The following is a 15,133-nucleotide window of genomic DNA, read 5'->3' as shown; positions in this document are numbered from 1 at the left end:
AAGACCATCTCTTGTGTGTTTATTTGTCATGTTGTGTCAATAGAGTCTTTCAATTAATACTAACTGCCCCTTTGTGTGAATCTGACATTAGTTTAAAAAAGCCACGCCATCCCATTCCACATATTTTCCTTTTATCTTGAGGTCCGTTCAGCGGCCTCTCTGAGGACCAGGGTTGTCTGCCCTGATGTGACATCACAGTCAGATAAATGAGATGAGATACCCCAGTGTTCTGCCATGATATCATGGTGTGTTTATTATATCAGTTTTTGGTATATACACATAATCAATTCTCTGCATATGTGACATTCTACAGTTTGATTGGATATTATCAAATCACCTAAACAACACTCTTGTGATGTTACTACAACAAAGAGTTCTGTGATCTTTTACCAGGTTTCTACAACACTCTGTGATATATGATTAACGTGAATAATCCATTTGTAGGTTAATACCCCTTGACTTGCTGAGAGGATCATTGTGCTTTTGGTCAGCTTTCACTATCCATAATAATTGCTTGGGAGATGAACAAATTAGTATCTAGGTGTGAAGACTTAAAGCAGACCAGTTTTTGGGTTTTCCTCAATTTACAAGTTCTGTTTTTCTTGTGTTACTTTGAGATGCCTAGCGACACTGTTTGGCTTCTATCCCAACAAATTCAATCGAGTGTGGTAACTGTAGGACAAGATTCATTATGTTTGGAGGGCTTTGGAGTGTATCTTGTGCTAGAGAAAGGAGGGGTCATGGGCAGTAGTCTTTGGGCTTTTATGCTGTAATTGCAATCTTTTTGAGGAAATAACCTAGGGAGCTTAAAGTAGGGTATATATTTATTGATCCTATAAGATTTGCTCTCATGTTATTTCTCCTGTATTGGGGAGAGAATAATAATTATAACAAGTCCACTAGTGGGGAAAATTTGGGGAAAGTCACAAAGGGGGTCAGCAAGAGGCCCTCATTCTGTGGTCTGCTTTGCTGACCTTCCTTTCTCATACCATGACCTTGTCAAACAGTTGGGGTATGATGGCCTCCGAGACTTTTATGCTTAGTTTCTTCCAAGACAGAATGGAATAGGAAATGATGCTCACTGCAGCTACCATGAGGCATGAAGCCCTTTGGATTCCTGCTTAAGCATCCTTTTATTATACACCAATTGATGAGTCTTTTAGTAAAGACAGACAGAAGCATAGATCTCTTAACCCATGGTATTACCCAGGGAAATAGGCCTATATCTATCACTTTTCTATAACTTAAAATTATTATAATTGGCTGGTAATATTAAAAATGCACAGTAAAATATGTCCCTCTGGGATTGATCTTCTTAATCCAATATTTAATGCTATCTGGTTTTAGTACTTTTTTAATCAGTCCCATACCTCAACTAGTGTAATGGATTACAAAACAGGCTCCCTGAGTCATGGGAAATATCATGCTTTGATATTAAAGTATGCGTGACCATAGGAGGGATGACAAAGGACTGGATACTTTTTCAAGATATTCATCAATGTTACTGCATTAATCTGGTATTTTAGGAAGTCCTCATTAATTACCTTGCTAGAAAGACATGGGGAATTAACGGCAACTGGTAGTTTCCTCCACATGGAATACAGCCCAAATTAAGATTTAGAATCCTTCTGTATCCTTCTGATAAAATTTATTAAGATGGCCTGAAAAATCTAGTCCAATTATATAATGGTTAAAAATATTAATCTACTCATTATGAAATTTTTAATTGTGGATTGATAGAATTATTAGGTGGTTCTTAATAATTTAAAGTATTGCTATTAATTTCCTTTGTCCATGATTCATTTCCAATTATTTCAATTTTGACTACTGTAAATCTATGAATGTTGGAAATTTCCCCATTTCCAACATTAGGTAGGGAGGGTCCTTCTCCTCCCTACCTAAGACTACTTTAGGATAGAAACCTTTTGCTAAACAATGGAAAGGGCTTTGACCTATGCTTAAGCATAGAACAGGAAGTTCTTTGAGTCATGATTGATTTTAGAATTGATACAATAGAGATACTTGGAATGATAGAACCAGGTCTTGGAAAATACAATTTCCATCCTAGTTAGAGTAACAGGATTTAGGAAGGGCTGCAGCAAGGATCAAGATTTAATTATTTGAGAATATGACCTTCAAAAGACATGTGCAAAGCCACAGACCTCTGGGCGGTCCTGGGTTAAACTAGAACCACCATTGGCACAGGGGAGACATCGACAGTGATTGGTATATGTGAGAACTGAGGGGAGGGAACTTAGATGGTTTCCTTAAAGATAGCGGGGTCTGAGGAGAGAAGGTTTGGCTATGAGCGAGGTGGCTCTGAAGGTTGTTGGAGAGGTTTTGCTCTGAGAAGGCAGGCTCTCTCTCTCTCTCTCTCTCTCTCTCTCTCTCTCTCGTTTTCATTTAGGAATTACATAGCTGAATTCCTTGGCGACCTTAAATTAATATATATCAGTCTTTTAAAGTGATTTCCTTGTCACACTACATCATCACGCATACCTATTTTTTTAGTTGTGAAATACTGATTTTCTTTTTAGCTTTTTCCTATACACCTTTGCTGCAGTTTCCCTATTCTTATATTAGAGCACTAGATCCTAATTATTAACTTTCCCAGCCTATCTATGACTCTTTTTTTGAGTAGAAAAAGTAAACAAAGAGACAAGGTTGCTTTGTTATTATAAAGACTGGTTCATGAGATCTTTTGACTCAATGTGATCCATCAATGCACTACATATTTGGAATCACAGATTCCATTACTAGTTGCAAGAAAGTCTGTCTGTCTGTCTGTCTGTGTATACATATATATTTATATTTATTTCCCATATGCTATCTGCATTCCTTCATCATTATTATTATCTGGTATCTACTGTAGCAAAAGTCAGTCTATATGCATGGTACTCTTAAATATTTGGATAAATCTCTGTGTTTTTAATAAAATTTTGAAATTGGGTCACAAATTTGACATTTAAAATCTATAACCAGTGACCTATATGATTTTCTTCATTAAAATCAGCTTCACTTGAGACCACTGGCTCAAAGCTGATCTTTAATATATTTTCCAAGTCATCTGAGGACAAAAATTAATTTAAAAATTTACTAATGATTTCTAAATCAATTCTAGTAGTTTAAATTCTCTTCCTAATATCTTTACCTAATATTCTAACCCTATCCATGTCACTAATAAAAAACAACCAACTATCCATACTTAATAATCCTTATAGAATATCCCTACATATTCTTCCACTACTACTTTCCAGACTTTTAAAATCTTTCTAGTCCTTAGTCTATAGTAAAATTCATTAAAAAATAATACTTTAATATAATAAAATCAACAGCATCAAAAAAAGAACAATCTGGTAACATGATATCATGGTAGGAGGGAAAAGGATAATCAAATCAGATACGAGTTAAATAGCTCTATGGACTTTTAAAAACTGCTAGTAAAGACAGACAATGACATGGATGTCATCTTATTAAGCTTGATTTTCTAAGATATCCATTAATCACAAATGTAAGTGTCTGGTTTTAGTCTAATGGAAAAGCAAATGCCTCTAGGAATCAAGAGACTACTTGATTTCAAGACTTCAAATGCTCCTTTTTCAAGCTTCTTAACTGTGTGACCCAGAGGACATTATATAAGCTTTCTGAACCTGTTTCCTCATTGATAAAAAATGTAGATTACAAAACTTGTACAATTTAAAGTTGTAAGAAAAGTGTTTTGAAACCTTCAAAGCAGCAGAGAAATGAGAATTATGGTTATTTTTTTTAGAAATTACATAGTTCTAAAGAAAATACAGCATGGCAGCATTAAGTCAAAATGGGAAAAAAAGAAAACCACCTTTGGAGCTAAGTTTACTATGAGCTCTGTTTTTATCTCACTAATAAATTCTAAGTAAAAATAATTGTGATAAACTTACCAGTGGTTCTCTGTTTTTGACCAATCTGATTATTTTTACTGAATCTTCCTCATCATCAATATCATCAGGCATAGGAGGTAATACAGGATCATAATTCTTTTGGGCCACAGTGTCATGTACAGAGAGTAAAGCCTACAAAAAAAATTTTTTTAAAGTATTTAAATGTTAGCCAGATGTCAACATCTAAGCAGAAAAAAAATACCACATTAAAGCAAACTCCACAAGTAAAAAATGATTTGAAATGAAGTTTTTTTGCAATTAACCATCATAAGACATCCACCATGAGGGTTCTGGAGTGTTTGGTTCCCTATAGTTTTCATAGAATCATAGATCTAGTGGGAGAGAATTTTGAAGTCATCTAGAGTTTAATAAACAATTATATGATAATAGTATAATAAACTTTTTCATTCATTATTATTGATTCATTGTGAAACAGGTCCACATAACCAGGAAGTTAAGGAACTAGAATTAGGTCACACAGGTAGTAAGGAGAAGGAAGTATCCAGGTCTTTTGGTTTCTGAACCAGTGCTTTTTCTACTGTACCACACTATACTACTGAGAACTTAGATATACCTCCTAAAAAGGACATCATAAGTTCTCTCCAATCAAATGGCATCACAGATATGGGGTGTTTTAAAAATCTGGGCAAAGACTGGATGAGGAGGCTATACTGAAATAATGTAGTAACAACTTTAGTAACCAGATTTCATTTTCCATTCCCCAAATCCAACAAAGCACCAACCGTATGCAATAAACTATGGTTTGGAAATATCCCAAGAACCTTAAATTCGGTATAATGTGAGTTAGTCTTAGATGCCCTCCAAAAATATTTAAAGAAATACTAAAAGATGAATGGTTTATTATAAGTTATAATTATATGTTTGTAGAGATAGTACGTAAAGGCAATCTATAGTTCAGCTCCAAAATGTTTTAATTATAGGGAGGGGTATGCAATTCAAGTATTCATTGTAAGAGGATTTAGCCAAAAAAATCTATAACAGCCTTGTGAAAGGATAATAAAATTCAAAATAATTAGCTATTGTAATGTTTTGAATGATAGAGGTTAAGTCTATGACATTTAAATCTATATTGTAATCTAATAATAATCTAATTGTAATGTATCACTTAGAACTAAAATATTGAATTAATGTCCATAAAGTACTAGCACAGTATAACATACTAATAATATTTAAGTGTAACCACAAATACAGAGGCAAGAGTAATCATGAAAATACATAGAAAGTAACTAGACTAATTTTGTTTTTAGAGCTATTCTACCATTCTAATAACTGCATTTATTTAAATAAGCATTTACTAAGTAACCACATAATATGCCTGGCATGATGCTAGTCTCATTGAGGATGCAAGGAACAAAAATAAAAAGGAAAAGTCTTTTCCCTAAAGGAGCTTCTATTTTGCTGGAGATGCATAAAACCATATCTACAAATATAAGAGATATAAGTAATATAAAATCAGAAGGGGTTGAGCACAAAAGACTAGAAGAGATTAGGAAAACTCTTGTGATCTTAGCCTTAAAAGAAATAGGAGATTTCCAAAGGAAAAGGAAATAAGGGAAAACATTGAAGTCATAGGCCCAGAATGGGCAAAAGCACCAAGATTAGAGAGGGAAGGTCATGTAATAGAGAGGACCAGCAGTTAGGATCATTTGGCTAATGGAGTATAAAGTTCACATAAAATCAGTCTGAAAAAGGAGTTTGGAATTGGTTTGTGAAAGGATGTAAATGTCAAGAAGAGGAGTTTGTATTTTATCCTAGAGGCAATGGTGAAGTTTCCCCAACTAGGGAATCTAATCTGGACTTTAGGAATATTGGATGGATTGGAAAGAAAAGAAACTGGAAGAAGAGACATAATAGCAGTAGTTCAACGTAAAAGTAATGAGGGTCTAAACAAAGGCTGTGGTCCAATAATTAGAAAAAAGGCAACCAATGTGAGAGGTTGTAGAGGTAGAACCAATATGACCAGATATGGGACTGCCTGGATGCTAGTGCCTGGTGAAGACCATCTCTTATGTGTTTATTTGTCATGTTGTGTCAGTAGAGTCTTTCAATTAACAATAACTTCCCCCTGTACGAATCTCACATCAGTTAAAAAGAGCCACGCCATCCCTTACCACATATTTTCCTTTTATGCTTGGTTTCTTCCAAGATGGAATAAAATGAAAAATTTCAGCAAAACAGTAACTATCTCAAGGCAATATTCATTTGTCAAATGAATAAGTAATTGTTATACCACACATAAAACAAAAGCTCTGGATAATTTCCAATATTAATATTCAACATTCTTGATTAAGTATAATTGCATATGGTTATGCATCTTCCTACTTGGCCATAGAATCACTTCCATGTCTTAAATATATCTATGTTAGTCTCTCTACTGTTCTTGTGCTCTTAGCAGGCAAAACTTATAGTTAGCTAATATTCATCTTATAGTCTATTTTCCTGTTTTGACTACAGTATATTTGAATCCCTCAAAATATAGATTTCCTAGATGGAAATCTTATATCCACTGACCTCAAGTGATGAATATACCTGTTGTAATGAAGAATTTCAAGGAAACACAAAATGAGACACTGTACATCAGCTGACTCACAGTCTCCTGGTTTAAAACTACAAAGAGTCAACTCCATATTATAGCTGTTCTTCAGGTCCATAACAGTAAGCAACATGTTCATAAAACTGGATGAAGCTGATTTATTCCTCCAGATAGAAACTTAAATATGCTTCCCTCTCCCCTCAACTGTGGCCCTTTCTTTTTCAATATGTGGTTCCTTATATCAAGAGAAACAGCTTACATTGTACAAAGAAATATTTTTGGCCAATAAATCTCATAAAGCTTCTTGATTCAACCAGTTGATGTATTTTCAAAAGTTTCTAAAAGTTTATTTCATAGAGGGGATAATGTGAAAAAAAAATAATTTGAGGCACCTAAGTGATTCAGTGCATTGAGAGCCGAGACAAGACATCCTGGGTTCAAATTTGACCTCACACATTCCTAACAGGCTCCCTGGGCACTTATCTCCTATTGCCTAGCTCTCACCACTCTTCTGCCTTGGAACCAATACAAAGTATTGATTCTAATGCAAAAGGTAAGGGTTTAAAAAACAACAACAACAACAACAAAAAACAAAAACAAGGCAATGACTGCTTTTTGGAGGTAGACAAAGGGATGATATGACAAAGGGCCTTCATTTGGCAAAAGGGGTAAAATGGATGGATATTGTAAAGAAATACAATTTGTCTTGATATAAGGGAGGGAATTTCTCAGCAAAAGATGTGCATTTAAATCCCAAGTCATTTAACCTTCTCTGACCTGTTTCCTCATCTGTAAAATATAGGACAAGATGGCCTCTCCAGAGTTCATTCCAGCTCTAAGTCTATGATGCTGTTTTTAGAGCATAATCAGATAAATCTGTCTGCTAGAAAAACTTTTAATAAGTAGGACAGTCTTCTGACTTAAAATACAATAGGCTGTGATTTCTACACAAGTTGGACTCCATGGAATATAAACAAAATGTATTACTTTATTCACTGAGCTTGCCTTGCCAAAAAAAGGAAAAAACAAAACAAAACAAAAACCTAGTATTCCCCAGCCAAGATGTTGGGTAAACTGTTACTTCTCTTTAAGCCAGAAGTTGTAGGTCACAGGCAACTTTTGGTTCAATTGGGTTTGGATGTATCTTAAAGGTATTTCTTCAGAACAGATCCCTGGAAAGCAAATAGGATCAACTAACAAAAGTAGAATCAAGACTAACACACTAAATTTGATGAAGATTTTTCTCTAAACTCAATACTGAAAGAAAAGTATCAAAAGGGAAAATTTTCCTATGCTTTTATTTATATAAAGAAAAAAACTAGCTGGTTTGGTAAAGACAGTGAAAGAACATTTGAATGAATCATCAACATGATAACATTACAAATTGAGCCTAATAGTTCTATTTATTTTCAAATATCATTTAAAGATATAGAAAAAATCATTGTTAATAATCAAAAAGGCACTAAATCCAAATATGGTGAATAAGTTCTCTGAATACCTTCAAAATGAGTCAATATAGACAAATACTTTACCAAAAAAGTGCTTAAATTTATAATTTAACCAAAACTTTTAATTCTAACTTTGTTTCTACAAAAATATGATTTGAAATACGTAACATATACTCCTTTGTCTCCCTGAATGATCATATTACACTGTTAATTTAGATAATGATGGAACGTGCTAGAAGGCGAGAATGATTCCACTTTTTACTTTAGTATGGCATACAGTGAATGCTTGGTCCCTGTCTTTCAAACTCAAGCTAACAGACTGCACTGCTTGGGAACTGTTAACATTTCCACTTAAAATATTATATGTATCAAGCATGATAGGAGCCCTCTGGTGTTAGTATTTCCTATCCTCTGTCATCTTTACCAATTTTCTGGTTTACAAATTGGAATCTCAGAATGATCTTGTTTTGTATGCCCTTTACTACTGATTTGGAGCACTTAGAGATGGTTAATTGAAGTTTTTTTTTTCTTCTAAGGAGAGTTTGTTCAGATATTTTGACTACTTATTCATCAGGAAAGAATTTGTGGTCATGTTATAGTTAGGTAACTATCCTGTATAGCAAACTACACAAACAATTTTAAATAAAAAGTTTTACTTATTTTAGAGGAAGGAAAGAATAATGTCTATTTTGTCAGAGAAGCAAAAAAAAATCACTAATAGTTCTATGTCAGTTTTTAAAAGGTTGCTCTTATTATTCATATTATTTTGTTGTTCAGTTGTTTCAATCATGTCTTATTCTTCATGATCGATCCCATTTGAGGTTTTCTTGGCAAAGATACTGGAGTGGTTTGACATTTTATTCTTTGGCATCTTTTTACAGATGAGGAAACTGAAGCAAACAGGGTAACATAACTAATAAGTTTCTGAGGTCAGATTTGAACTCAGGTAGATAAATGTGCCACCTAGCTGCCTTATTCATATTTTTTAGAAAATGCCAATTGAGTCACCTTTCTGAACTTGAGCAAGTTTCTTACATTCTTTGGCCATCTAGACCCTCATTTGTAAAGTCTATGAAAATAAATTAGGTTATGAGATCAATTCAACTACAGTTTGAAAATGGAAGGGACTTCAGAGACCTTTAAGTCCAACTCCCTCATGTTACAAATCAGTAAATTAAGGCAACTGAGAGATTAAAACATTTGCCAAAGGTCACACAGATAAGAGCAAGGATTTGAAGCTAAGTCTTCTGTCTCTAAATCTAGAATACTTTGAACTGAACCACAATAATTCTCTGAGATGCTGTTTATAATAATTTCTAGCTTTAAAATTCTATTTTCCAAGTTTAAACATTTTATATTTTCAATGAGAAAATTAAATGTACAATTAGATTTTTGAAACTAAGAATAAGAAATTCCTTCCTCTCTAAGTTTGATGTAATAAACAATTGAAATTTGTCATTTATGTTAAAATTCATTTAATATAAGTTAATGGGAGACTTAAAGTACATAAGAGTAAAATGTGATCTCAATATTATTTTAGAGAACCACAGATAAATAAATCATTTCTGAGTAGACTAGAAAAGTTAAAACAGTCATTAGAAATAATCAAACAGATAGGTGTTCCATAAATAAAATCCAACTTACTAAAAACATTTTAAAGAAAATTAAAATTGTTATAAAATACAGATATTACCACTAGAGTAGGCTTTACCAAACCATCAATTTGACATTATTCACAATATTACCAGCAGCAACCAAAAAAGGGATTCTTTTCAATATTAACAACATGTTAGGAAGATATTTATTAATGATGATTTATAAATTAACACTAGGTGAATACAATGTTCAAGACTTTGCAGCAAGGATAAATTTCCCTAAGTTATAACTACCAAATTTATTTAATCAGGTTTTCATCTAAATTTTTAAATTTTAATGATTTTTAAAAGATTCAAATTAAATTCAATTTGAGCTTATAATGATATACATTATAAATATGGATCTAAATTTACTCTGCTTTCAAGTTTTCCTAAATATTCTTGTCAAAGAGGAAGTTCTTTCTCAATATATATTATGAAATTTAATGAACATATTGTTAATTAATTCAGTTTTATCTAGTCTGTTCTACTACCCTACTCTTTAATTTTTTAGTCAACACCAAATACTTTTGCTGACTGCTGCTTTAGAGTAAAAGGTAAGGTCTTAAAGTTCTAGTGCACTTTCATTCTTTCTCCTCACTATAATATCTGATGAAATTCCAGAGCTTCTCTGGAAGCTCTCCAGAGCTCCAAATGAAAGTAACATCCTGAGAAATAAGCCAGACCTAAACAAAAAAAATGTGAAGTCCAAACATGAGAATCGAGAGAAGCTTAAAAAGGTAAAGAGAGAAAATTTAAGGGACTAAAGGTCAAAATGCTTGTTTTTCCACATGCAAAGAGGATATCTGTAATTCTCAAAAATTACTCTTAGTAGTAGAGCAGATAGAAGGAATATACTTAGAATGAGGGTGGGGAAGTAAGCTGATTATGATGATATGATGTATATGATGAAATGATGTTTATGTAAATGTGATGATATGAAAAGTATATGTATGATATGCACGGATATGATACATTAAAAAAATCAAGGGGTAAAAAAGAGAAAGGAAAAGAAAAAGGAAAGGAAACATAGAATGGGGTAAACTTAAAAACATAAAGAGGCATGAAAAATCTTTATGGGGAGGGAAGGACTTTAAGGGTGGTGATGGGCAATGTTTAAACTTTACTCTCATCATAACTGGCCCAGATAGGGAAAAACAAATATAGTGGAGTATAGAATGATAATCTAGCCATACAGAGAAGTAGAAGGGGACTAAAACAAGGGATGGGGGAGGTAACTAGATGGAGGGAATGTGAGATGGTGGGGTGATAAAAAAACAAAATACTGGTGAGAAGTAATGGAATGAGAGGAAATAGAGCAGGATCAAAAGGGGAAAAATAAGATGGTGCGCAATACACAATTAGTAATCATAACTCTGAATGTGAATGGGATGAATTCACCCACAAAATGGAAGAGGATAGCAGAGTGGATTAAAAACCAGAATCTTACTATATGTTGTTAATAAGAAACACACAGATTAAAGGTAAAAGGATGGAGCAGAATTTATTATGGATCATCTAAAGTTAAAAAAAATAGGAATAGCAATAATGATGTCAGGCAAATATAAAGTAAAAATTGACATGATTAATAAAAGAGATAAGGAAATTACATCTTGCTAAAAAGTAATATAAAAATGAAGTAATATTAATACTAAACATTTATGCACCAAATGGTAGAGCATCCAGATTTCTAAAGAAGAAACTAAAGGAGCTTAAAGAGGAAATAGATAGTAAAACCATACTAGTGGGAGACCTTCACCATCTCCTATTAGAACTAGATAAATTGAACCCCCCCAAAAAAATACATTGAAAAAAGAAGATAGAAAAATAGATATCTGGAGAAAACTGAACAGAGATAAAATGGAACATACCTTCTTTTCAGCAGTACATGGTACATACACAAATATCGACCATTTACTAGGGCATAAAAACATTGCAAACAAATGTAGAAAAGCAGAAATAATAAATGTAATTTTTAAAACTCAAAATGTGATAAAAATTATAATTAATAAGGGTTCAAGGAGAGGCAAATTTAATTCTTCAAAGCTGGTGGATCAAATGAAAGTAGCATCATGTGACTTCAAATTAAATACCACTAAATCTCAGACTAAATATATCTAAAACATAATTCATCAGCTATACCTCCCTTCCCTAACCCTTACTTCTTAACTTTTCCTTTAACACCAAAAGCCACAGGCTCACCACCCTTGTGTCATCCTCACCTCCTCACATTCATCACACAAGGCCAAATCTGTTGTCGAATTTTGTCATTTATACTTTCATGTCTTTTGTATATGATTCCTTTTCTCCATTCACACAACTTCAAAAGCAATAAAGGCTCTGTTGTCAGTCTTCTCATTGGTACTCATGCCTCAACTATCTCTCCAATTTAATGTATTTTTCACTTCACTGCCAGAATGATTCTCCTACACTTAAAGTCAGAATATGTCTATCAACCATGTCCATCCAACCATGCTGGATTCAACAATCCAGAAGCAACATTGCCCTACCACTGGTTCCTCCTACAGGGCATTCCAATTCACCAGTTTTTGTCTAGAATGCTCACTCTCCATCTCCTAACTTTGACTGACCTACAAATTTACTTCCAATCACCTCTTCTCCAAGAGGTCTTTTCCAATTTCCCTTGTTGCTAGCATTTTCCTTCTAAAATCACCTTCCTGTTTCCTATCTGTTTCACATACACATAGGTATTGGGATATATACATTTGAATGTGAACTCCTTAACTTAAGGAACAGTCTTTCTGCCTTTCTATTAGGCAGCACTTAGCACCAGCCTTGATCATCAGTGCATATGGATCTCTCCAAGCAGGCTTTCCCAGACCTCTTTCACTTGGATTTACTTTGCTTATAGAGAACAAGGATTGATTTGTTTTCCAGGCATTTTGTCCTCCTTTTATTTCCTTATCATTTACACCAGTGCCTAGCAAATAGCACAATACATGCTTGTTGGCTGGCCAAATAAATAAATGAATCTGTAACTTGTCATTTGTATGTATTTGTAATCTTGTCATTTTTATTACTAACATGACCTAGTGTTAGTACCCCTTCATTATTTAAGTTATTCTTTTGAAAAATATTGGCCAAAGTGTGAATTGGTCCAGCTACTAGAGAGCAATTTCAAATTTTGCTAAGTGTCTAAAATGCCCATATCTTATGGACCCAGAGATTCCATCATTAGGCATAAACTCCAAGGATGTCCCATGTATACTAAAATGCTGATATAAGTATTTTATGTAACCACACAAAACTGGAAATACACAGTAGAAGCACATTGATTGGAGAATGGCTAAACAAACTATGGTTTAAAAAGAGAACAGAATACAATTCTGCCATAATAAACAACTCTGAAGAATATATAGAAGCAAACAGGAAGATTTGTATAACCAATGCAAAGTAAATGGAGTATACATAATAACCATAATAATGAAAATGAAAACAACAATAAACCAATACTGTATACTTGAGGTGATTAAGGTACTCCTAAGGAAGAAGAGAGAAAAGTATACTTCCTTTAATTCACTGGCTTGCCAGAGAAAAGTGGGAGGATAGACTCTGGGTGTGGAATACTATAATCCTTTTCAGGCTTCATTAACATGTTGATTAGTTTTGTGGAATGGCACTAAAAAAAAACCCAAAACCTTTTTTTTTTCTTTGTTTAAAAAAAATGGCTCTTGTCATGGAGAGGAGAAAATCAATGTCATTTAAAAAATAAAACAATAAATAAAGATTTAAAGGATGAACATTTTTAATATTTTATTATAAATCTGGTATAGGCAAATAGATTCCAATCAAATTTTCAAAAAATGGAATATTTGAAATCCAAATTTATCATTGCTTCAATTTTATCTAATGTACTGGGACAAATATTTATTAACAAAAATACAATTTCTTCTTTAGGTGCAATTTTTAAAAAATCTTTACTGTCTATCTTATAATCAATTAATTATAAGGCTTCTCTGCCTTATATAAACACACACATACACACATACATACACACACACACACATAGTAAGGACAACTAGGTAATGTGGGTTAAGTGACTTGCCCAGGTCCCACAGTTAGTGTTTTGAGGTCACATTTGAATCTATCACCTCTTGTCTCCAGGCCTTGTTCTCTGTCCACTGAGAAACCTAGTTGTCCTCAAGTTTTCTTTTTTCTAAGTTAAATTCTTCAAATTAAAAGCCAGAAAGGCTAATAAACACAATACATCTTGTCCTTTGAAAAGCATATTTTAATAAAACTAAGCCTTATTCTTAAAAAGTATATGTAGACCTTGATAAAACCCAAATGCTACTCTATTATTTAGTTGTGAGTCACTCACCTGAATTTAATTTTTTGCCCATATAGTACTGACTTTCTTTAGAATTTTATGCCATGGTTTAGAAATAAATTTAACATAGATATAAATCATTAGTTAACCAAAAGCATGTAGAGACAAGACATTTCTTTCTGTTTAAGGAGGCAATTATAAGCTAGGGTGTCACCATCAACCAAGAGCAAAACTATTGATGAGATGAGAATTCATAATGAATGTTTGGCAATTAATTCAGGGTAAGAATGGATACCGAGTATGCTATAGAGGATACAGAACTGGCCTCAGCCTCAGAAAAACATGGTTAAATCCTCACTCTAACACATACAGAACTAGTTGCAAAGTGCTAAGCAAGTTCTTTAACCTCTTGGAGACCCAAGCCACTATGTACAGCTGTTAAGTTTCAGAACAGTCATCCATTTGGACTCATAGAGTTTCTTATTTGGAAGTTCTATATATCAATGAAATCACATTGACAAATGAAACTTCTAGGAATGAACTCGTGTACAGATATAGCAATAATTGAAATTAGCATACAGGTACAGTTCAGTACTCCTTTAAAATAGAATACAACATATATACTTCAAGTGAAATATTTATTGTTAAGTCCTGGTTTCAAAATATATTATTTAATATCATATTACTGAAAATTTAATATTAAAGTAACTTAGGAAGTAAATATAATTTTCTTTCCCTTTCTGTATCTAGCCTCATATTTCTCTCCTTTTTCTGTCTTCTTCTTGAGCATCCTTTGATCTTTCATCAACTGCAACGTGGAACTCTTGTTATTTGTTAAATTAATTGAATAGACTTGCACACTCCATTATTTTGAAAATTATATGTCATTAAACATGCTCTCTGTTTATCTTCTTACAGACAATCAAATGAACATGCACTCTGGCCATCTTTTTTCCATGGTACTGGTCTTCATCTTCTTTATTCTCTTCTTATCTGGGCATACCAGTTCCCATCTTGGACCCTCCACAAGATGCATCTGGCTCATCTTTCTGCCATGTCACAGCACTGTGCCCGCTTTGTCTGGATACTCCAACTTTTACCCTGCAGCTTTGTACTCTTTCCTAGGGATTCTTTAGTCTATCTAGGTGTCTTCAAACATTTCAGGAGATATTCTAGTCATTCTCTATTCATGCTATTGGAATAAATGTACTCAACATAAATGCATATATCTCAAACCTCATTAGCTGTAAGTTATTTTAACTTGGACTCCTTCTATTGATTTTTGATAG

At 33.2% G+C, this 15,133-nt stretch overlaps 1 protein-coding gene across 8 annotated transcripts in view; it reads right to left on the bottom strand.

The window, feature by feature from the left end:
* Positions 1-15,133, bottom strand: part of MPP7 (MAGUK p55 scaffold protein 7) — a 305,221-nt gene that overhangs the window by 96,623 nt on the left and 193,465 nt on the right. For all 8 annotated transcript variants that reach the window (XM_056800070.1, XM_056800065.1, XM_056800068.1 and 5 more), the window contains one exon: positions 3,918-4,049. In XM_056800070.1, the coding sequence (XP_056656048.1) occupies positions 3,918-4,049 (132 nt within the window). The remainder of the gene's footprint in view (positions 1-3,917; positions 4,050-15,133) is intronic.

Source organism: Monodelphis domestica, chromosome 5, assembly GCF_027887165.1.
Source record: "Monodelphis domestica isolate mMonDom1 chromosome 5, mMonDom1.pri, whole genome shotgun sequence".
In the NCBI taxonomy this organism is placed as follows: domain Eukaryota; kingdom Metazoa; phylum Chordata; class Mammalia; order Didelphimorphia; family Didelphidae; genus Monodelphis; species Monodelphis domestica.
Note: the sequence above shows the minus strand (reverse complement) of the source record. Positions and strands in the feature narration are given on the sequence as shown.